The 23,741-nt window shown below is 40.9% G+C and overlaps 2 protein-coding genes across 2 annotated transcripts in view; both read right to left on the minus strand.

Moving 5' to 3' along the window:
• The window catches only part of LOC110520307 (titin), a 176,057-nt gene that overhangs the window by 136,345 nt on the left and 15,971 nt on the right, over positions 1-23,741 (minus strand). The window contains exons 22-41 of the mRNA XM_090230595.1: positions 23,533-23,697; positions 23,239-23,407; positions 21,385-23,075; positions 18,934-19,215; positions 18,543-18,809; positions 18,151-18,423; positions 17,792-18,055; positions 17,446-17,706; positions 16,940-17,200; positions 16,554-16,817; positions 16,187-16,447; positions 15,822-16,082; positions 15,476-15,736; positions 15,244-15,385; positions 14,966-15,134; positions 14,644-14,875; positions 14,070-14,354; positions 13,671-13,796; positions 13,118-13,306; positions 11,262-11,312 (exon numbers count right to left, since the gene is read on the minus strand). Of these exons, the coding sequence (XP_090086721.1) occupies positions 11,262-11,312; positions 13,118-13,306; positions 13,671-13,796; positions 14,070-14,354; positions 14,644-14,875; positions 14,966-15,134; positions 15,244-15,385; positions 15,476-15,736; positions 15,822-16,082; positions 16,187-16,447; positions 16,554-16,817; positions 16,940-17,200; positions 17,446-17,706; positions 17,792-18,055; positions 18,151-18,423; positions 18,543-18,809; positions 18,934-19,215; positions 21,385-23,075; positions 23,239-23,407; positions 23,533-23,697 (5,874 nt within the window). The remainder of the gene's footprint in view (positions 1-11,261; positions 11,313-13,117; positions 13,307-13,670; positions 13,797-14,069; positions 14,355-14,643; positions 14,876-14,965; positions 15,135-15,243; positions 15,386-15,475; positions 15,737-15,821; positions 16,083-16,186; positions 16,448-16,553; positions 16,818-16,939; positions 17,201-17,445; positions 17,707-17,791; positions 18,056-18,150; positions 18,424-18,542; positions 18,810-18,933; positions 19,216-21,384; positions 23,076-23,238; positions 23,408-23,532; positions 23,698-23,741) is intronic.
• Positions 441-10,455, minus strand: LOC149984672 (uncharacterized). The gene is made up of 2 exons (XM_090230065.1): positions 10,358-10,455; positions 441-10,206 (listed from the first exon to the last, which is right to left on the minus strand). Exon 2 carries the CDS (start codon positions 10,157-10,159, stop codon positions 1,823-1,825), a length of 8,337 nt encoding a protein of 2,778 aa, XP_090086191.1. The 5' UTR covers positions 10,160-10,206; positions 10,358-10,455; the 3' UTR covers positions 441-1,822.

Consider the following 23,741-nt stretch of genomic DNA (forward strand, 5'->3'; position numbering starts at 1 on the left):
TTCTTGAACCAATTTGTAAATTGATGAAGAAGTAATGACTCTCCCATTATGAAACCACTGAACTGTAGGCTTTGGAAGGCCAGATACTGTGATAGTAAATCTTGCTGACTCCCCAACATTGACAGCTGCTGGTGAGAGTTGGGTCAAAAATATAGGCTTTTCTTTTTTATCCTCTAAAGTACTAGAATAGTATTTAGACTCTGGCTGGAGTTCAAGTGTTTTGGATGTTTGAGGTAACTGAAGGCCAGTGGTGTAGGATTCTTGTTCTTCTTCCACTGTCGTCACAGTCGACCTAGAATATTCTGTGTAAAAAATAATTTGTAAGATTGAGATAAAATGTCCATTAAAGACAGGGTTATGTTGGGCAACTGTGTGTCCGCTGCAAAAGCTTAAAGGTTGACATAAACATTAGTTTACATAAAAAAACACCATACAATAAATACATCAGTATATAACTATTTTATTTATACATAAATAAACACTGTTAGAGACAAAGTGAAGTGATTTCTGTACAAACAAATCATGAATTTCAATTACTCCCATTTCCAAATGAATACTCTGTCATACTTTTTTGAGATCAGTCAAATTGGTAAATCTTTTATAAGCCCAAATATACAGTATTCATTAAGAATACAATTGCCTCAAACATACAGTGAAACATATATTTACAGCACATATAATGTATATAATGAACATATCCTTTTTAAAAATGTAATTTTACAGCCAACCCCAAGGCCTTATTTTGAATGGATGTACTTTGCCACTGTAGACATAATGAAAAAATAAACTCTACAGTAGTACATTCAATATTAGATTAAAATTGTGTTAGATATTGCATTTTTTTGTGTACAATATATATATTTTTAAAATCATTAACCAAAAGAAATAAAATATTATCAGAAACTCATTCACAAAGAAAATGTTTAAATTCTGCACTTATTGATGATGCTGTACTTATTGTACAGCATCATGTTAAGATGGAACTATCATGGTTGCATTGATAATTGATAATTTTACATGCACTTCTTAAAGCTGGAACCCTTAATGGTGAAACTGCCACATCCGTTTGGGATATTACAACAACAACGTTACTGAAAACAACGCCCACTGTTTTTCCTGACATCATTGCACGCGCGATAGAACAGCAGAATATGAACCGTAATTATTATTTTTACCACACTGCTTTACGCACCTCACCTCAATTTCGGCAACAAAATAAAAACTATAACAAAGGTGCTGGGGCGGACAGTCATGCTGTTTACCCTAATGTAAATTCCAACTTCAACACTACACACTGGGAATTGGATCCCCAGTTCTCCATTGAGCATGCTTTTTCGTTCAGGAGTACGCTTGATCTGGGTCCGAGAAATCCCCAGTGATCAATTAGATAAGCCCCAGAGTATTTTTGTATTTGTTATATTATGTATGACTATATATTCAATTATATGTTTAATTTGAAATATTAAAACATTGGACATTTTGGGCCTAACACGAATGTCTTGATAACAATGTTTTGCTTACACATGGGTGGTAAGTATTCATACACGTTGTCATGTTAAATAAAACTATAGGCATTAACTTTTGTTTTACTATTTTGAAAAGCAAACATTCAACATTCAAACATACCCAACATGATTATATAACATTTATAATTACTCTTATGTGTGACGTAATTACACACTATACACAATAAATAAGATCTACACCTAATTTCAGAAAACCTTTTGCGTGTATCTCAAAATAATGAACAAAAGCTACTTTTCGAACATACAATTGCTTAAATGAGTTCAACATCCACATGAAAACAAATTACATGAAGAGATTAGAACACTTTCAACAAAGCAGTTGTTTCAGTATATCCAGATTTATTTTGGATGAGACACTTGTACTCTCCAGCATCATTTTTAGTGACATTTGTTATGATCAAATTAAAATGTCCAGATGCTTTCTCTTGGATCATGTACCTAGTTTCTTTCACAGGATCCCCGTCTTTGTACCATTCAGCAGTGGGATGAGGTTTACCATTAACTAAACACTGGAGGACCACTGGAGTTCCTACTGCTGCAGTGACGTTTGTCAAAGGAACAATGCATTTTGGTGGAGTTTCAGTCATTTGAAACTGGAAACTACACAATTCCGATGACTTTCCTTTGAATTCTATTTTATCATCTTTGGCGGGCTCTGCGAAAACATCAAAATTTATACTGACATATTTCTCTCCCTGCTCGCTCATCTCATTGTCTGTCATGGCTACGAGTCTAACAGCCTTTTGTGATTCATCAGCTTCCTGCTCAAATTCAAATTCCAGCTCTATTTCTGATGCCTGCTCACCGTCAAATTCATTCCCAACAACCAAGTCAAACTTTTGAGGCTGAACTTTAGCACTACCAAGAGACACAGCTGTCAATTCTCTTCCTCTTGTTTTCCCTATAAAGCTTTTAGGATTCAACACAAGAAGAGATGCCCTGCAAAGAGTTTCCCCAACCACATTGATGGCCCTGCAGGTGTATATTCCACTATCATGAGCGTTGGCTTTCCTGATCTTTAGGAAATGATTGTCTCCATCAGATGAGTACAAGTATTTCTTGTTATCGTGAGGGATCTTTTTGTTACCTTTAAACCATGATACTATGGGAGAGGGAATTCCCATCAGAGAACACTCAAACATTACAGTTGTATTTTCGGGGGTTTCCATATCACAAATTGGGTTGATGAAGCGTGGTGGCATTTCTGTAACCTCAAAAGCTATTTTCAAATCATCCCTTTCTTGCGTTACAAAGTCAACTCCACTCTCCTCGTACATACTCGGGAGAACATCGAGTGATATTATCATACTTTTATTGTCAGCGGTGTATTCAGGGACGGTAATTATCTTCACCTGTCTCTCAAACTCTTTAACCTCATTTTCATCCAGCTCCACCTCTAATAGAATCTCCTGAGGTGAGCAAGACCTTGATGAGTCATCATCTTCCTCAACATCAAACTCCATCACATGCTGGTGGGTGACTGCTGGTGGTGGGGGCATATATCTGGCCTCGTTGGATATAACTACAACTAGTGCAACGCTTTTTGCCTCTCCTACATAGTTAACAGCTTCGCAAATATATTCACCTTGATCAGCTTTCGTAATGTTTTGAATAAAAAGTGTGATATTGTCACCATCTCTATCCATTGTAATCCTTTCTTCTGCAACAAGCTGGGTTTTGTTTCTAAACCACTTCACTTCAGGTGAAGGCAACCCAAATACCTCAGCGTAAAACGATAACGAATCTTGTTCAAAAACTCTCCTTTTGGTGAGAGGTTTGAGGAAAGCCGGAGGGATTCCCTGGACTTTTTCCTGTAGTCCTCCAAGGCCAAGCGCACGCTCTGAGAGGAAGATTCCTTCCTCTAAGCTAAATGCAGGTGGAGTTGTCTCAATGCCCTCATCATCAGGTGACCTCAAGAACTTAGCAGGAGAAAATAACCTCTCACTGAAGTCAGTAGATGTTCTTTTATGTTCAAGAGGAGAGAAGGCATACTCATTGGGGGTCATATAACCTGCTGGAGTTTCAGTTTCAGGAGTGTGGAAAGATTCGGGAGATTTCGGGAGCTGCGAAATTTCAGTTGAAGAAGCTGGCGTATAGAACCGCTCGATTTCTGTTAATTCCTCACTAAATGTGCTACCACACTCAATGGACATCTCCGACTCTGGTGATAGGGGTCTGCCCCACTCAGTTGGTGGGTTGTAGTAGTCATAAACAGTACTGAAGGTCACTGCCTCCTCTTCAAGTGAGGTCAAACCTGTTGCACCTTGACTGTCAGCCGTACTTAGATAAGCACTGTCTGGTTTAGCCTCTGCTTGCTGTTGTGAACCTTGTGCAGCAAGATCATCTGTAAAACCATCTTCTTTGAACTTAATACTCACTGATTTTGAAACCTCTGAAGGCTCACCACTCTCAGCATCAGCATGTTCCTCGTTTTCCTCTGCAGTTTTTTCACTAACAATTTCACTACGTGCCCCACTAACACTGACAAATGCGCTACCCTTTGAGCGTTCAAAGATAGACATATTTTCATTCATATGAGTCATGTCCTCGCGATCAGAAGACTCAGTGTCCAATCTCTGAACTTCTGGAGCAGCAAATGAGCCAGAGAATCTTTTTGGCTTTACAACCTCATTACCGACTGACGCTGAAACATCATCTGGGATCTCCGACACTGGGACTTTCTCACAAGGAAGGAAGCTACTGCCAGTACTAACAAATGCACTTTCACTGTCCTCTTTCATACTTTCATCTATCACACCAGGTCCTATAATTTCTGGAGAAGGGCTAGTCCTTACTGCCTTAACTGCCTCAGGTCTGACCAGTTTTGGTGACTCCTGCACCTCTGCTACACTTGAGAGGGGAACAAAGTGTTTTAGGTCACCATGGGTGTCAATTATGCCAGCTTCCTCAACAGTTTCTCCTGAAATCATACAGATTTCCTTGTCTTCCTCCTGAGTAGTAGACATGGTCTGACCATGCTCAGGGGCACTTTTTGGAGAGACTGTCTTCGCTTTGGTCGAAATTTGTGTATTACTACCTTCTAGTAAGACAACCTCTGGTCCACTTTTGGGGGAAATTGACCTTTCTCTCGAAATGTGTGTATAACTACCTTCTACTAATATAGTGTCTTGTTTGGCCTGCAGTGGAGTTCCTTCCACAACATTAGTTACCAATGACATATCATCCTGTTCAGGATGGATTGATACTTCTGGGATATCCTCAGGGAAATATGGCTCTGTGGACTTTTTCACTTCATGAACAGTGGTATCTGACAATGCAGGTGCCTCTGACAACGCAGGTGTCTCAAAGGCCTGCTTAATATGTGACGTTTCGACTACTGCAGCAGATGATTGCCGACCACACCCAGTAACAGTAGGTGCTTCTTTTGAAACACTTTGCTTTGGTTTAGTTACTTTTGGAATAGTCTTTTTAAGGCTGTGAGAACCTAAAGTTCTGTCCAAAGTCAGCATCAATGCCTGGTCAGTAATATCACCAGGATCACTCAGAGGGGACTGCCTCAAATCTTCTGAATTTCCAGATAGTATATATTGTTCCCATTCACCAGCCATGGCTGCTTCTACCTCAGAAGATCCAGCAATAGCAACAGCTGGTTGGAAGTACACATCAGAACTGCTTTCAACCTTACTGGTTTGGCCTTCTGAAGAGCTTATGTTCTCAGATTGACTGACTACCTTAGCGGCATCACTCGGATCATAGGAGAATGTGAATTTGTGTTTCATAGGATGGGTAGTGCCATCATCCTCAGACATATCTGTGTCTTTTTCAATCATTTCGAATGGGACTGGTGTTGGAGCAGTGATCCTGATCTCGACATTAGAAGTAGAATATTGTGAGTCTGAAGCACGAGGTCTGTACAAGACAGCCTGAGGCACCTGTAGAAAGGATTTCTCATCCGTTTCAACGTCTATGTATGATTCAAGTTCCTCGTCCATCATTTGGTCAACATCTTCTTCACTCATTTCATAATCTGTTGTCACTTTCACTTTACGCGAGGCTACCGGCGATGCTGATTTTGTTAATTGCTCACTCTCAGTAACTTCGAGTGTGGCAGAGGAGGTTGCCTTTCCAAATGTATTAGTGATAACACAACTAAATGTCCCCTCATGGTATATAGTCGGATAGTAGATGGTTAATGTGGTTTCATTCAATTTGATGAGAACATCAAAGTCTGGGTTTTGACTGATTGGATGGTCATCTTTGAGCCAAGTGACAGTTGGTTGAGGGTCTCCCCGGAAACGACATTTAAAGTCTGTCATCTCTCCCCTCTTTACTTTCATGGATGAGATTTCTCTCACAAAGATAGGTAGTGATGTTTTCGGTGAAGTCTTATCAAATTCCTTTGTCCTCTGATGCATGTCCATTTGGCGAAGGTCATCTTTTGATAGCATTTCTCTGTGTTCTTCTTTCCTCTCTGTGGTCCTCATAGACACTTTTTCTTTTTCATCAGGTCTTAAGTCGGATTCCCAATTGGAAGGCCCTTCTGCACCAACTTCGGCTTGAGAACCATGCTGACCAATGTGATGTTCTCTCAAAGGTGAACGGCCTCTTCTAGGTGAGGCTTCTCTACCAGGTGAGGCTTCTTTCACAGGTGATCGAACTCTGCCAAGTGAGCGTTCTCTGCCAGGGGAGGGCTCTCTACCAGGTGAGGGTTCTCTCCCTGGTGAGGACCCTCTAACTGGTGAGGACCCTCTCACCGGTGAGTGAAACCCAAGTGACATTTGATGAAACTTCTCTATATGATGAGAAACAGGTTCATAAGAAGGACCGTCATTGGCATCATCTCCACTGGCATAAGTTCTCTGACGATGGTGTTGTGAAAGTTCAGCCATAGCCCAATCCTCTTGAGAGACAAGCTCACCAATTCGATGTTGTCTCATAGGTGAGGATTCTTTCACAGGAGAGCGCTCTTTAATTGAAGAGCGTTCTTTCACAGGCAAGCGTTCTCTCACAGGTGAGGACCCAAATGACATTGTATGAGACTTCTCATTCTGATAAGAGGCTGGTTCAAAAAAGGAACGTTCATGCTGACCAATGTGATGTTGTCTCATAGGGGAGGGTTCTCTCACAGGTGAGAGTTCTTTCACAGGTTCAATAGAGTGACCTGCATCGGGTCCACTGGCATCGGTTTTCTTTGGGTGTTGTGAATGTTCAGCCAAAGCCCAGTTAGACTCTAATTCAACAGCTTCTTCTTGTTCGGTGAGAACGTCTTCTTGCCATTTTAAGATGCGCTGAGCCAAAGCTTCCTCTTCGCTCACAAAATACTCACTTTCGGTCTGCAACCTTGTTTCATCAATAACAGTTTGTGGAGGAGGGGGCCACTGGAAACTTTCATCTTTGAAATTATGGATATCCTTACTCTGGGACTTTTCCTTTGCTGTCCTTTCTGGCGAAGATCTTCTTTCATATCTGTAGTCATGAGGGGCATGCTCACTCAGGAACATTTCCTTTGTCATCTTTTCTGGAGTTGGCCTTTTTGGGCCTTCATGGGCTGTATCATCACGGAGAAGCATTTCCTTTGTTGTATTTTCTGCAGAAGACTTTATACTTACATCTCTGTACTCATGAGGTGAGGTGCTGTCATATCTATATTCAGGAGCAATATCCTTCTCAGTAAGGACATGTTTGTTTACTGTCTTTTCTTGTGTGGACCTTCTCTCATCTCTGAAATCATGAGGGACATCCTCAGTCAAGAATTTTTCATAGTCTGTCTTTTCCGGGGAAGGCTTTCTTCTTCTCGCTGAATCTGCCTCCGAGTGAGTGGTTGATCCAAGAGCAGTGCCCTCAGCAGCCATTTTTGATTCAGACCTTTTTCTAGCAACATAGTGTGAGTAATCCGCACCAACCCAATCAGAATCCAAGTCAACAGCTTTCTCCTGCTCAGTCAAAACGTCTTGCTGCCATTTCATGATTCGATGTGCCAGAGCCTCTTCCTCACTCCCAAACTTTTCACTTTCGCTCTTTAATTCATAAATATTTTCCCGGGATAAGTGGAGCTCTTCACAGGACAAGTCAAGTCCTTCCTGGGATACATGGTGCTCTTCTCGTGTTTTCTTTTCACTGGCACGCCTCTCTCTTGGGGAATGGGGCAAATTCTGTTCACTGTCACTCTTCAACCCATAAATATTCTCCTGGGATAAATGGTGCTCTTCTCCTTTTTTGTTCACACTGGTACGTCTCTCTCTTGGGGAACGGGGCAATTTCTGTTCACTTTCACTCTTCAATCCAGAAATATTTTCCTGGGATAAGCGGAGCTCTTCCCGTGATAAGTGGTGGCGCTCTTCTCGGGATGAAAGGTACTCTTCTCGGGTTTTCTCAATGGTACGTCTGTCTGTTGTTTGGGAACTGGACAAATTCTGTTCACTGTCACTCTTCAATCCATAAATATTATCCTGAGATAAAAGGTGCTCTTCTCCGGTTTTGTTAACACTGGCACTCCTTGTTTGGGAAAGGGGCAAATTCTGGAAAGGGACAACATTTTCCAGGGATAAATGGTGCTCTTCCCAAGTTTTTTCCACACTACTCTCTGCATGACTCTCTTTTGGAGAACAGGGCAAATCCTGGGAAGTGAATGCCTCAGTTTCTGTTGCAGTTTTTCTCCCTTGCTCCTCACCATAAATATTGGCATGCCTCTCTTTTGGGGAATTCATATTTTCTTGGAGTATGTGGAGCTCTTCCATTGTTAAGTGGGCATCTTCCCGGGATACATGGTGCTCTTCTTGTGTTTTCTCACTGGCATTCTTCTCTTTGGTTTGGGAAAGGGACAAATTCTGTTCAGTTCCACTCTTCAATCCATAAACATTTTCCTGGGATAAGATGACCTTTTCCTGGGATATATGATGCTCTTCCCAATGCTTCTCCTCGCTGAGAGTTGCTGTTTTTGTCTCTACCTCCTCCCCAAAAATATGCATTTCAGATCGCATGTATGGCGAATCCCTTGCCGTCGAATGGTCTGTTTCATTCTCAAACTGTTCCTCTTGGTCCATCTGCATTCCCTTTTGCCATTTTCTAATCCTCAAGGCTAAAAGTTTATCTTCACATTCACTTTCAATGTTCTCATAGCGGTTTTCCGCAGAGCTGGGTGGATGTTCAAATGGTTCTGTGCTCTTCACAGTATCCTCTTGTGTAATAATTGTCTCACTGGAAAGTATTTCCTTCAGTGGTTTGATTGGGCTGGATCTAGAAAAGTTATCCAATGCAGCAATGTTTGGAGATCTCCGTGCAGCAATGTGTGGTGATCTCCCCTCCATCTTTGTCTTTAGGTCTTCAGAAAACCGAGTTTGATTTCCTAAATATTCCTCACCTTGATTTCCTATGTAGTGTGCACCTTGATTTTCTAAGTCCTCACCTATCTTTTGTTCGAATCTGACCTCATGTTGAGGTTCCCCTGGAATAAGGGCCTTTTCATCCATATGTGTTTCAAAGTCCTTTTCTTTTCCTGCCGCTGGTAGTTCACTTTTCAACATTTGAATGGCCCTAGACCGAGACTGAGGTTCAAATGAATGCCTCACATGGGGCTGTGTCGATGCAGCACTATGTGTGGGAATTATGTCATATCTACCATAGAATTCTGCAGAAACTTTATCATTTCTATTGTATCTTTCAAAAGGTCGAGCATGCTGTAAATCTCCAGGTAAGGAGGCAGGCTTCTTGACCCTTAATCGATCAACATAATCTGCATAGCTAGATTCACTTGCGTTTGACTCCAAGTCAAACTCTGATGATGACATTGTGGACATAGAGAGCCTCTTTTTTTGTTTGACTGCATTTTGTAACAGGCCAAGCTTTACTTTTACTTCTCCATGTAGGCTTTCTGTGTCACTAAATCTATCGCTGTATCTGTCACTGCACCTGTCACTGAATTTGTCGCTGAATCTGCCAGTGTGTCTGTCACAGTAGATGTCACTGTGTCTGTCGTTAAACCTTTCAGACCTACTAACCCTTTCTCCACCAAACATAGACGGTGGAGAGCGGGCTCGTTCAGATGCGGTTTCATTCAGATTACTTTCTTTACTTTTCCCTCTTGTTGGTGATAAGCTTCTGAAGAACAAGGTGCGAACTGGCGCATCCTTAGATCTAGATCTGCCCCTCGGTTTGGACTTTTTATCAAATGGAGATCCAACGCATCTCAGGTCAACCCTGAACTTTTTCTCTTTTTTTTGATCAACCAACGAATCTAAGCTTCCATGAGGTCTAGTTGACCGTCTAACATGGCTTAGATAATTGGCATCTTGTTCTTCCCTCATTGACACCAGAAGTGATGCTATGGACTCTGCAGACCCCTCTGTGTTAATAGCCATTACTTTGTAACTGCCTGAGTCTTTGTCTTTGATACTATCAATGATTAAACTAGTAGCGTGTATGTGCATAGTGCTCTCTGTACGTATTCTACGACGACGTTCTTTCTGAATCGGTCTATTGTTATGAAACCATAATATGGTTGGGATCGGGAAAGCTACCAATCTGCATCTTAATGCAGCAGGTTCTCCTTCAAGAACATTCTGGAATTTCAGCTTTTTTATAAAAAATGGCTTAATGTTATCAGCACCATTCCATTTGATGAATGAATTGTTTGTTTGATCCAAGTCCTCCGTGTCTGAAACGGCTCTGCGCATCTGTCCTCTGTTCTCCCAGGATTCAGTCCTTTTATTATAAAACAACTCTGAAAAAAAGAAAAAAAAAACTTTCAATCAAATTCCATCTGGGTAAAAAAAAAAAAGATAATAAAATTCAAATTTTTAAAATGAATATTAATGAAAATATTAAGTACATGCAGCAAGTCACATAGCCATAAAAAAAACAATTTCACTCACCATATTTGTTCGAATAAACGCAAGACTTGATTCTTTTTTAAAGATTCTGACACGAAAATTGCTGGATGTTTTGTTCCTTCTTCTGTGGACATTTCTTCAAAACATAAATTTCTTAAAAAGCATAATAATTTCCAAAATAACCTGCTCTGCTTTTTTAAGAATAAGCTTGCTTTTGCTTTACTTAGTGTATTCTTAAGCTAAATATTCCTTACCTGACTTGCAGAAAGATGAATAAACGCCCTTTCTAATCCTTTGAATGAGGGTAAATTATTTAAAAATATTTAATGAGAAACATGACTTTCCAATGATACAAATAAGTAAAACTTGTAAAGCAGCTCTAGAATTGTATGAGAAGGCGTTTATTCGAACTAATATAGTTTACAGGTATAATCATGTTATTTTAAAAGCAAACAATTAATCACATACCACTATCTGCAAGCCAGTCTAAGAAATATTTGCAGGGGGAGAGTTCCAAATGCAATACACTTTAAGAAGCAATTAAAAGATGTGGCTATTCCCATATCTTTTAAAGGATAATTTCCTGAGGTCTGGAAACTTTAAAAGATACACATCCTGCACCTTTTTTGGGAATCCATTACAATCCACGAAGAACCCTCATGCGTAAATGATAATATTGATAGATGCCAGAACTCATTTTTCTAAAACTTCTAAAAGCAAGCAGTTTTAATCGGTGCTTGCTGTACAAAAACCAATCACATAATACAAGGACATAACATTATTTTGATATTGAAGAATACATAAGATGAACATTTTGCATTCAAAACATTTTCTGCTTGCGTGCAGTGTGAACATTCATAAATCACTTATCCATATGCTCAGGTACATGTCAACTAAGGGGTTGATGAAGTACATTTCACTAATGAAGAGTGTAAATGAGTCTTACCTTTGGCTTCTTGCTCAATGGTTGCTTCAATCTCTTCCTTCATATGGGTTACTGTAAAGGTAATGAAGAGTTGGTGTGATTTAAACGATAATCTTTGATGATGATTGGTACCAATTCCTTTCCATTTTGGCTTTATTTCACCCTCTCTGTATGTGAGAGCCTTGCTCTCTTACAGAGAAATGGTTGCCAATCAAATGAGATACTGAATTGACCCATCTATCATTTTGAGATTGCTCATTTCAAGAAACAATTTTGGACTAAATGCTTAGCCCAGATGTAATTTCCTTGAAGGTATATCCTGCTGGACAAAAATGCTTTTCAGAGGTTATGCTAACAATTTTAACTCAAACCCTTTAACTGATTACAGTAATTTGAACGTTTCCACTTTGATGGTACAAACAAGGGTACAAAACAGGGGTACAAACAGGGGTATAAACAAACAAAGCAAAGTTTGACAGTCAGACACAAGTCCAAATAGGGAGAGGGTATAGGCTACAACATGCACAGTCCACAGAGCTATCGCTGAGAGGGATGTCACAACCAAGGACAGCAAGGAGTGTGATAGATGAATTACAAAAGGAGAATGTACTACCTACTCAAGCTGCAAGGAGAGCAAGGAGTGACAGAGAAGAATGACAAGAAGAGAATGTGTTCTACTCAAGCTGCATGTACCCATCTAGGGATTAGAACTAAAAAAGTGACTAACATATTTATACTATTCTATTTTAAATTGTGAGGTTAGTAAACTATATAGAACATGGGAAAGCAAAAAGTATTTTCCCAAGAAGAAGAAAGTCGTTTGGTTGGTTTAATGAGAGGTGTCGTTTGGAGAAAGGAATTTTGTGAAAATTAATAGATTATTAATTACACGGTGTTGTAAAATCAAAGGCTAATTCAAGGTAAAAAACGAGTTACCTTCTTTGGTTACTGCAAGGGTTGCTGTGCACATCGCCTCTCCGGCATTATTGGTTGCTTTGCAAGTGTATTGTCCAGCATGCTCAGCGTATGCATCGACTATAATTAATGTGGCAGTGTTTGTCATCTCATCGAAATGAAAGACAATATCTTTGATAGGCTTAATTGGCTGATGGTTATGATACCAGCTAATCTCTGGCATTGGCATGCTGGACACACAAGCATGAAACCTGGCCACTTCACCATGCTGAACGACGCAGCTTTCTATTGGGTGAATAAAAGTGGGCCTTTGGGCAATTTGCTCCTTCTTTACACTTGAGAAGCTTGATGAAAGACTGGATGAGACATGCCTTTGAGAATCAGATGTAATATCCATAGTTTGTTTTTGCCCTGAAAGGAAGTACGTTCAATTAATTCAGTTTTAGCATTTTTATGGATGGACACAGATACACATATCCATGTGTGTATATTTCTAGTGAAAGTCATGTGCATAGAGAAACAATTACATATTTAAGAGGATACTGCAAAATCATATTATATATTGAAGTTATTTATCTGCTAAATTACTTATCTTTGGCTACAAATGATAATATTTCTAAATATGGCTTGGAAAACGTGCCACAATCCAGAAATGCGTTCTTCTCAGAATTGTCCCATTATCTCAACTGTTAGACTGAGAAGACTGAACGACTGCCGTTTAAATAGCAGTCGTTCAACCTTCTCGGTTTAACAGTTGAGAGAATGGGACAATTTGGAGTACAACTCATTTCTCATCCCTGGATTCAGGTACGTTTTCCGAGCCATATCTCATGCCGGCTCCACGGTGTCTTAATCTAAACAGGAAGCCTACCCGACCCAAGTGTAGCTATAAGCAAGAGTAGAGTCTGAATCTATTCCGGGTATAGGTAACCATCTGGTTACAGAAAGGTATGCAAACTCACCATCAAGTTTCAAACGTGCAGAGCATGTGACCATTCCTCCTGCGTTTCTGGCAACACAGGTGTATTCCCCCTCATCCTCAGAGAACACTCTGCTGATCTCCAGCTGGCAGGTGTCATCAAATGTAGAAATCCTGAAGAAGTCTGACTGCTTAATTTCCTTCTCACCACGGTACCAGGAAATCTTCAGAGCTACAAATGGAGGATTGGATTTAAAAACTATATATCGTTTTAGAATAATTTTGTATTTATTTATTAATAATAATTGTCAGCAAATATACATACATACAAAATAAATTTAAATTATACTCTTAAAAATGAATGTCTGACAAATTAGCTCTGTCTGATGAAGATCTCTGCTTGAAACATCACAGTATGTTTTTAACAAGGATTTATAATACAATTCATTTTTTATTATGGAGAGGTTCACATGCCTCATCTTCTAATGCAATAGGACAACTAATAACAAAAGGTATACTTCCACAATTACACCCATTACACCCACAAAAACATGTTTTTATTCCAACTCATCCCAACAATGTAATGTGCAAAATACCTTCTCCAGTAACTTTGCACTGGAATCTGGCTGACTCTCCCTCAGTGGTTGAGGTGTTGCTGATTGGTGAGATGATGGTAGGTGGGGACAGAGGAGCTCCAGTGTCAGGAGAAACAACTTCTGAAACTGAAATGAAAAATAATTAGCAACTTTCTTATATTAATAAACCATTTCAGTTCTTTATTTGTGAGGTAATATCTTCGGCGACTTAACAAAAACATCATGGTCATCTTAACACTCTATAAAAAGTTTGGTCCAATAAAATAATTATATACGGAATGCATAACATTTGTAAGAATGGTGTACTTTTCCAACTAGTTTTTGACAACAATTGTACTTCTGTTATGTCATAATTTCTGTTGACTTGGCATTATTATCACACAAAAATGTAATGGTTACCTTCGACATTCAGTGCAGCTGAACTGGTGGCAACACCACCTTCATTCTTGGCCTCACAGTTGTAGACCGCTGCATCCTCTGGGAACACTTCAATGAGTAGCAGACAGTGCTCATTCCCATCACGCAGAAACTTGCACTTGAAGCCTGGGGAGAGAGCCTGGGAGTTCTTGTACCAGAACACCTGGGGCTGGGGGACGCCAGTCACTTCCACAGAGAAGCGAGCAGGTTTGCCGGCCTCCACAGACAGGGGCTGCATGTGGTTAATGATCTGAGGTGGCTCAGGGACTAAATGAAAAGAAATATGAAATAAGAAATGTGATGAAGAAAGATGCAACACTGAGGAACAACCATTGTCGGCATCACTTTGAATCCAGCTATTAAAAAATGACATACTGTATCCTCTTATCAGCATAGTCCATACCTACTATGCTGCTACTCTCGTAGGAGGGCAATGTAATGCCCTCTACAGGCAAGGACATGTAACTGCAGTTATTACTGTAACTATTACACAGATATACTGTAGGGCAATTAAATATATTTTCCTATAAAACCAATACCATGAAGTTTGACTTACTGTTGACATGAAGTGTCACAACGGTCCTGTTCCTGCCAGCGATGAAGGTGTATTCTCCTGCATCACTTCTGTAGGTCTCAGTGATGGTCAGACGATGGAGCTTTCTAATGCAAACATAACTAAACCTCTGCTCAACGGAAAACTGGAGCTCAACACCGTTCCTCAGCCAGCGACCTTCAATGTCATCCTCATTGACTTCAAACTCAAACGTCGTTCTTTGTTTCTCAACAACCTAGAAATGAATCATGATATTAATCATCTTTAAAATGATAATTAAAAGTGTTTTTTTCTGTAAATAAAAATGTATCAAATTCATATTCACCGTCATTTTCTTCTCAGCAGGCTCTGTAATGCGGACATCTTTGCCCTCCACGGTGAGATAAGCCTTTGACACGCTTGCACCAGCGACGACAGAATATTCTCCGGCATCAGACATGCGGACTGACTGGATCATTAGACGGTGCAGGAATTTCTCGGTGGATACGGTGTATCTGTCAAGGCATTTAGAAATAACAGTTAGATACAGATGAATAGGTAAGATTCGTTTATTATGATACCCATTAGTATTCTTCACCAGGTCTAATATTACTGGCCTTGTACCTTTCGGAAATGTCCAGCTCTTGTCCATCTTTCATCCACATCACCTGAACATTAGGCTCAGAGATCTCACATTCAAAAGTGGCCCTCTTCTTCTCTGTAATCTTGATATCTTTGATATGCTTGGTGAATTCAATAACGCGAGCTAAAACACAAAGCACAGAAATAAGACCTTAGATTGTGAAATATACAGGAAAACCTTTTTTTGGAAAATGGAAGAAAAATAAGAACATACCATCAACATAAAGCTTTGCTGCTGACGCAGCAGAACCAGCCACAAACTTGTACTCCGCACTATCACCAAAATGAACATTTCGGATGGTGAGCGAGTGAGTTAGCTGTTTGGTGCGGCTCTGGCATCTGTCTGTGGAGGGAATCTCAACACCATTCTTGAGCCACTTGTAGGTGATGCCCTCATAGTTGACATTCACTTCAAATGTGATGGTGTCTTTCTCCTGTGCATTGAGGTCTTTCAGCATGGAGGTGATCAAAATGGCTAAGGTAAAAAGGAAAATGTTACGATACATTCTGACAATAATATGACTAGGGATTACTTCATTGATAATGAAGAGTAAACCTACCATTGACGGTCAAAGTGGCAGAGACTCTGTCATTTCCACAGACAAATGTGTATTCTGCAGAATCTTCTCTGCTAGTGTTCATGATCTTGAGCTGGTGAAGCTTGCCCTGCACCACAATCCTGAACTTTTCACTCATTTCTATCTCCACTCCATTTTTCAGCCAAGTGGACGGGACATTGAAGTGTGAAACTTCACATTCAAAAGTGGCCACATGGGTCTCTGGGACTTCAATGTTCTTGATGGGTTTTGTGACACGCAGAGCTGGAAGAATCACATAAAATCTTAATTTAAGTAAAAGGTATCAACTAAGTATTCAGCAATCATGTATCCAGTACTCTAGTCTATTCGTCAAACTCCATACCGACCTTCAACATATAAAGATGCGCTGCATTGCAGGTTTCCAACTACAGCTGTGTACTCTCCATGGTTGTCATTCTTCACATTCTGGATGGTCAGCTTGTGAGCTTTTCTCTCAGACAGTATTTTGACGTTTTCACTTGGTTTAAGCTCCTTGTTATTGAACATCCATTTGATAGGGATGTCATCATGGGACAGACTCAGCTCAAAAGAGGCAGTGGCATCCAATAGTGATGTCACATCTTTAGGCTTCTTCACAATCTTGATTGCTGAAAAAGAGAAATCTCAAAGGGTAAGTAGAAACATTTCAAGTATACATACACTTGTATACTTGATCGCATACATCGATTTGTGACAGTTAAAATATGCACTTACTCTCAACATTCAATCTAGCATTAGCAGATAGTTTCCCAAGTTTGAATCCATAAACTGATTCATCGCGTGTGTCGCAGTTCTTGATCTTCAAGGTGTGGACCATGCCATCAGTTGTGATTTCATATTTCTCACTTGGGTTGATCTCTACACCATTCTTAATCCATTGTGAGCCCTTCACATTCTTGTGGGTGAGCTCCAGACTGAACTCTGCCTCCTGTGTCTCAGTAACAGTTTGGTTCTTCAGTGTCTTCTTGACTTTCACAGCTATGAAATCAAACATAAACATAACATTTCAGCAGTCATATAACAATCACATAATAGGCATTTATTAATGCTAACACCAGTTTAAAATAAACAACAATTTCCACTCAGGATTTAACACCCACCCTCAACTTTCAGGTTGGCTGTTGTCTTGGAGTTTGCGACCTGGTAAGTGTATTCACCGATGTCATTGGGTCTGGTTATGGTAATAACAAGACGTCTGACAGCTCCATTATTCATATGGTTGACATTGTCACTGAAGTTCACGGGTTGTCCATCCTTGAGCCACTTGCCCTCAGCAGTTGGGTTGGCCACCTCACACTCCAGCTCAGCTGTCTGAGACTCAGCCACAGTCACGTCCTGGAGTGGTCTGTTTATGGCACCACCTGGGAACATGGAGACATGTTTTACTTTAGATTACTGGTAAAAAAGGGTAGTGAAAGGGCAGTGGATGGTGGAGACACAGCTTTAATGTGGTATATGAGGAAAATAAGGAACCAATAAGAAACCAATCCGATTTTACTCAGCAAACACCTTCGAGTCAGGTTAGTGAAAATGTCTATCAATTCATGAAATCTACATTTTTTTCTGAAGGAGTTTATGTCAGAAATCATGAAGATGTTAAACATACCTGACACAGTAAGCTTTGCGCTGGATGTCTGTTCACCAGCAGCGAATGCGTATTCTCCCTCTTCATCCTTCATGGTATTAATGACACTCAGGCTGTAATTTTTGCCCTTGGCCTCAATCTTATGCTTTGGACTAGCTTTGAGTGGTTGTTTCTTGAAGGTCCACACAGCGGCAATGCCAGGGTGGGAAACCTCAACTTTAAATGTTATATTCTGGGTCTCTGTGCAAACTTGATCCTCCATATGCTTGGTGATGTGAATTTCTGTAAAATAACAAAATATGTTGAATAGGGTCTGTATCAATGTAGTTTGAATCAACATCTAACACAATCGTTAAAAATAACTTACTTTCAATAGTCAGTTTACAGCTAGAGTCAGCTTTGCCAACACATAGCTTGTAGGTTCCTTCATCAGAGGCAAAGGTCCTGTGGAATACCAGGCGCTGTTTGGATCCCTTTGCAAGCATCTGGATTCTCTCACTGGGCATCACAAGTTTGTCATTGTGGTACCATTTCACAGAGGTAACATCAGCAGCAGAGATTTTAGCCTCCATAACAGCCTTGGTGCCCTCAACTGCGGTAATATCAGTGAGTGGGCTCAAAATATCAATCGCTGTAAAACACAGAGACATTTTTTTTTAAACACCTGATGATTCACAATAGAACTATACCAATATGAATATAGTCAGACTGAAAAAAGTGACTTACTTTGAATGTTCAACTTCCCAGAGGTGGAGATATCCTGAGCTGGGACAACGAAGGAGTATGTTGCAGCGTCGTCTCTGCTCACGTTTTCAACAAGCAGCTTGTGGACCTGTTTGTCGATAACGATGTGGATGCGATCTGTGGCGGAGATTGCTTGGCCATTCTTCATCCACGTTCCCTCAACGTTTTCCTGAGAGAATCGCACTTCTAATTGAGCGATGTCACCCTCGCAGATTGTCAGGTCAGTGAGGGGTTGCATCAGTGTCACAGGGCGCACTGAAGGAAAATACATTAATATTATTGCGCAGTACATCCCACTTTTCAAACAGTAATAGTTGTCTTGAAATGGATTGGAAGAAAACAAGCTAACAACACCAATACCAGTCACAACTCACGTTTCATCTTCAGCGAGGCACTGGTCTGCATATCAGCAATTTTGAATGTATATTTTCCCTGATCTTCTTTCTTGATGTCTTTGACAGACAAGGTATGGCGTCCACGACGGGAGGAGGTAACATATTTGCTGCTGGGAGTGATTTCCTTGTCATTGAAATACCATGTACCTTCAGCATCCTCTCGAGATAATTCAACCTCAAACTCCCCAGAGTAGGTCTCAGGCACTTCAATGTTCTCCAGCCTCTTCACAATTGACAGTGAAGCACCTGCACAATGAGACATTGCTAAGTATAACTGTTTCAGAGTTACTGTTTGTATTCCAAATTCACTATTTTCACAGTTGAAAATAATTGTCAGTGATATAGTAAAATAGTAAGAAAAACTGCCAACCTTCCACATTGAGTCTGGCAGTGGTCCTGATGTGGTCATCTTCAACAACAACACAACTGTAGTCTGCATCATCCTTCATGTTGATGATCAGTACAGAAAGGAAATGAACCTTTCTGTCTGAGTGCATCCTGTATTTGTCTCCAGAGAAAATCTCAGAATTGTTCTTTAGCCATTTGACTTTAACGAAAGGCTCATTTGTTTCACACTCAAAGGTCGCCATGGTGTCCTTCTCTTTCGCTTCCACATCCTCTAGTTGTTGAGTAAAGCTATTAACTGTAATGGCTAAAGTAAAACAAAGGAAATACACATATTTATTATGGTTTTTCAATGTGGACATACAACAGTTCTCTACAGTTCTCTATGTAAAATTGCATACGAGGCCCAGTGCTGCCAAAAACTTGATTTTCACCTGTTTTATATATGCAGTGCACTCAGAAGATATTCTGACCCCTTGACTTTTTCGATATTTTATTACGTTACAGCTTTATTCTAAAATATATATTTATTTTTTAAATCCTCATCAATCTAAACAAAGTACTCCATAATGACAAAGCGAAAAAAGGTTTTTAGAAATGTTTGCAAATATATTAAAAATAAAAAACACAAATACCTTATATACATAAGTATTCAGACTCTTTGATATGAGACTCGAAATTGAGCTCAAGTGCATCCTGTTTCCATTGATCATCCTTGAGATGTTTCTACAACTTGATTTACCTGTGGTAAATTCAATTGATTGGACATGATTTGGACATGACACCTGTCGATATAAGGTCCCACAGTTGACAATGAATGTCAGAGCAAAAACCAAGCCATGAGGTCGAATGAATTGTCTGTAGAGCTCCAAGACAGGATTGTGTCGAGGCACAGATCTGGGGAAGGATACCAAACATTTCTTACAGCATTGAAGGTCCCCAAGAACACAGTGGCCTCCATCATTCCTAAATGGAATAAGTTTGGAACCACCAAGACTCTTTCTAGAGCTGGCCACCCGGCCTAACTGAGCAATCGGGGGAGAAGGGCCTTGGTTTCCGTCTGTCCACTCTACCATAAATAAAGGCCTGATTGGTGGAGTGCTGCAGAGATTGTTGTCCTTCTGGAAGATTCTACCATCTCCACAGAGGACCTCTGGAGCTCTGTCAGAGTTCCTCTGTGGAGATGGTAGAACCTTCCAGAAGGACAACCATCTCTGCAGCACTCCACCAATCAGGTCTTTATGGTAGAGTGGAGAGACGGAAGCCACTCTGCAGTAAAAAGGCACATGACAGACCGCTTGGAAACTAGATTCTCTGGGTCTGAGAAAACCAAGATTGAACTCTTTGGCCTGAATGCCAAGTGACACGTCTGGAGGAAACCTGGCACCATCCCTATGGTGAAGCATGGTGGTGGTAGCATCATGCTGTGGGGTTGTTTTTCAGCGGCAGGGACTGGGAGACTAGCCAGGATCAAGGGAAAGGTGAATGGAGCAAAGTACAAAGAGCTCCTTGATGAAAACCTGCTCCAGATCTCTCAGGACCTCAGACTGGGGCGAAGGTTCACCTTCTAACAGGGCAATGACCCTAAGCACACGGCTAAGACAACGCAGAAATGGCTTTGGGACAAGTCTTTGAATGTCCTTGAGTGGCCCAGCCATAGCCCGGACTTGAACCCGATCAAACATCTCTGGAAAGACCTGAAAATAGCTGTGCAGCGACACTCCCCATCCAACCTGACAGAACTTGAGAGAATCTGCAGAGAAGAATGGGAGAAACTCCCCAAATACAGGGGTGCCAAGCTTGTAGCGTCATACCCAAGAAGACTTTAGGCTGTAATCGCTGCCAAAGGTGCTTCAACAAAGTACTGAGTAAAGGGTCTGAATAGTTATGTACATGTAATATTTCCATTTTTTGGTTTTAATACATTTGCAAAAATGTCTAAAAACCTGTTTTTGCTTTGTCATTATGGGGTATTGTTTGTAGATTGGTGAGGAAAACAAAGAATTTAATCAATTTTAGACTAAGGCTGTAATGTAACAAAATGTGGAAAAAGTCAAGGGTCTGAATACTTTCCCAAATGCACTGTATTTCCACAATATGAGATTGGAATAATACTGTGAAATTGTGAAAATGATAATGCCCTTTCAGTTTAAGAGCTGTTTGAAAAGACTGCCTGAAATTTCAGCCTGTTTTGGTGGGATGGCACCTGGTGACATCACCAGGCGATAAATTAGATAATAGACCAAGAAGAGTTCAAAACCTCTGCAAGTAACAACTTGTTTTCATTTTTCCCCTCCCTACTCAGACACTCCAAGACTGTCCTAGCAAAGTTCTTGTTGAAATTGAAAACAAAGCACAGTAAGGTACTTAATTGTCAACCAAAAATGATTTGATACTGAGATAAAAATGGCTGCATTAGACCTTTAACTATTTGTAGAATACAAGCATTGAAATAGATAATAAATAGATAATTTACCTTGTACCAGCAGGAATGCATGGCTTGATGTCTCTCCAGCAATGTTCATGGCTTTGACCATGATGCTAGCAGAGTCTTCTGCTGTGACATCTCTGACCACTAATTCACACACGTGGTCTTCAGGCCAATACCAGTAAATTCGATCGGTCTTCTCCAGCAGAATTCCATTCTTGAACCACTGGCACTCAGGTTCTGGTTTGCCGACAACTCTGACTCTGAAGCGAACTTCCTCGGTCTGAGACACGGTCTGGCTAGCAATGCGTTCCAAGATCTTTGGAGCTTCCATGCTGGGAGAGAGCTGTATTCTCTCTGGTTTGATTGTGGGTATGGTGAGTTGACCCTCCTCCATCTCTTTCTTCTTCTCAGCCTCAGTCAACTCTTTCATGTGATGAAGCAGTTCTTCCTTCCTCTTCCTAAGCATGTCCTCATAGGACTCGTCCTTTCTTCTGGACTTGAGCTCCACAGCAGTGATGGCTTCATAATAACCTTCCTCTGTCCTGCGCTTAAATTTACTCTTCAACTCATCTGTCTCCTCTGTGGACTTCTCATGGATGACTCTTTCAGTCTTCCTCAGTTTGACAACTTCCTTTGGCTGGGCATCAGCTGGTCTGTCAACCTTCACAACTTCAAAGCTAACTCTCCCATGTTCAGTAGTGTCATGTGCCTTTGGTTCAGGGACGCGACGGAGGATGGATCTGAAGTCCTCTCTCTGTGTGATCTCGAGCTTCACCAGATGCTCAGCTGTGCCCTCTGGGTTCTCTGCTACCACTTTCACATCTCCTGCATCGTATGACTTGATATCTATAATCTCAAGATAGTAAATGCCATCATAGCGAAGCCTCATTCTCTTGCTTTTGCGAATGAGCTGTCCATTGAGGTACCAGTTAACCTTAGGCGTAGGATAGCCAATAACTCTGCAACGGAATCTTGCAATGTCACCTTCCAGTACTCTTGCTGGTTCAGGAAGAAGGACAATTTCAGGCTTTGACTTCTCTGAATACTCATCCCCAGTGACTCCAGAAGGACCTCCCTCGTGAGCCATGCGCTCCATCTCATCAATTCTGTGTATTTCCCTCCTGCCCTCAGGTAACTGTGTCTCCTCAACAAGGCTCTTCTCATCCTTTACAATCAGTGTAGCTGAGGTCTGATCAACTCCAAACTTGTTAGTGGCTCTGCAGGTGATGACACCACTATCTCTGGCATAGGCAACTTCAAAGTCAAGACTACAGTAGCCAAATTCATTAACCATGCGCAATCTGTTAGCAGCTGCCAGGGGTTTGCCATCATGCAACCACTCAACCACCATAGTGGGATCACCAATTGGGGTCAGTCTGCATTCAAAATGGACTGGGCCAAAACGCTTCAACCTGACAGAAGTCAGTTTCTTCTTGAACTGTGGTTTCTGCTGCTTGTCCTTGTCATATAGGTCATCCTCCTCCCACTGCTCTTGACCATAACGGAGATGCAAGGGTTCCAACTCTGGAGCTGCTATGTCCTTGGCCTTGTAGGTTCCTTTGGTGATAATGAGTCTCCTCTCTGGCGCAGGTTCAGCAGCATCTACCTCAATGTTGACCCTGCAGCGAGTGGTATCTCTTCCAGCTTTGTTAATGGCTGTGGCTGTGTACCAGGCACTATCAGAGCTCACTGACTGTGGGATGTGGAATTTGGCTTCTCCCTTGATGCCCTCGATCCTACAACAGACATTGTCGTTAGTAAATCAGCATTAAGTACAACCATGTGAAATAAAGATAGTAACAAATATACATATCTTAAGGACTGCAGGAGTATTTGGTGCACTTGATGTATATCATAGGCATGTGCACATTGAGATAGAAGGTGGGGCAAAACACATACTTGATATTTGGGTGCTTCTGTGGGGAGATGATGTCGCTGTTTTTCAGCCATACAATGTCAGGCAGGGGGTTTCCGATGGCTTTGACCGCCAACTCAACCAGAGTGCCTTTCTTGACACTGACATTCCTCAGCTTCTCAATAAACTGGGGTCTGATCAAATTTTCTTTGGCTGTAAATGGAGAAACATATACAAGGACAATGCTATCAGTCAACAATGGCATATGACGTATCGATACAAAGTGACAATTCATTTGAGCTTCAAATGAGGAATGATATAGAAGACAAAGATTTTACCATCAACTGTAAGTGTCATGGACACAGAGCTTTTTCCAGCTCTGTTTTGAGCAACGACCGTCCATTCTCCAGAGTCATGGGGCATGGCTGGAACCACAATCAGTGACTGAGTTCCATCTTCCTTCACCACTATCTTGTGGGTGTAATCATTGACAACTTGTTGCCCTGAAAAGAAGAACACAAATAGAGGAATAAATGTGTGATTTTCA

This window comes from Oncorhynchus mykiss, chromosome 3, assembly GCF_057628025.1.
Source record: "Oncorhynchus mykiss isolate SJ-2025 chromosome 3, ASM5762802v1, whole genome shotgun sequence".
Classification (NCBI taxonomy): domain Eukaryota; kingdom Metazoa; phylum Chordata; class Actinopteri; order Salmoniformes; family Salmonidae; genus Oncorhynchus; species Oncorhynchus mykiss.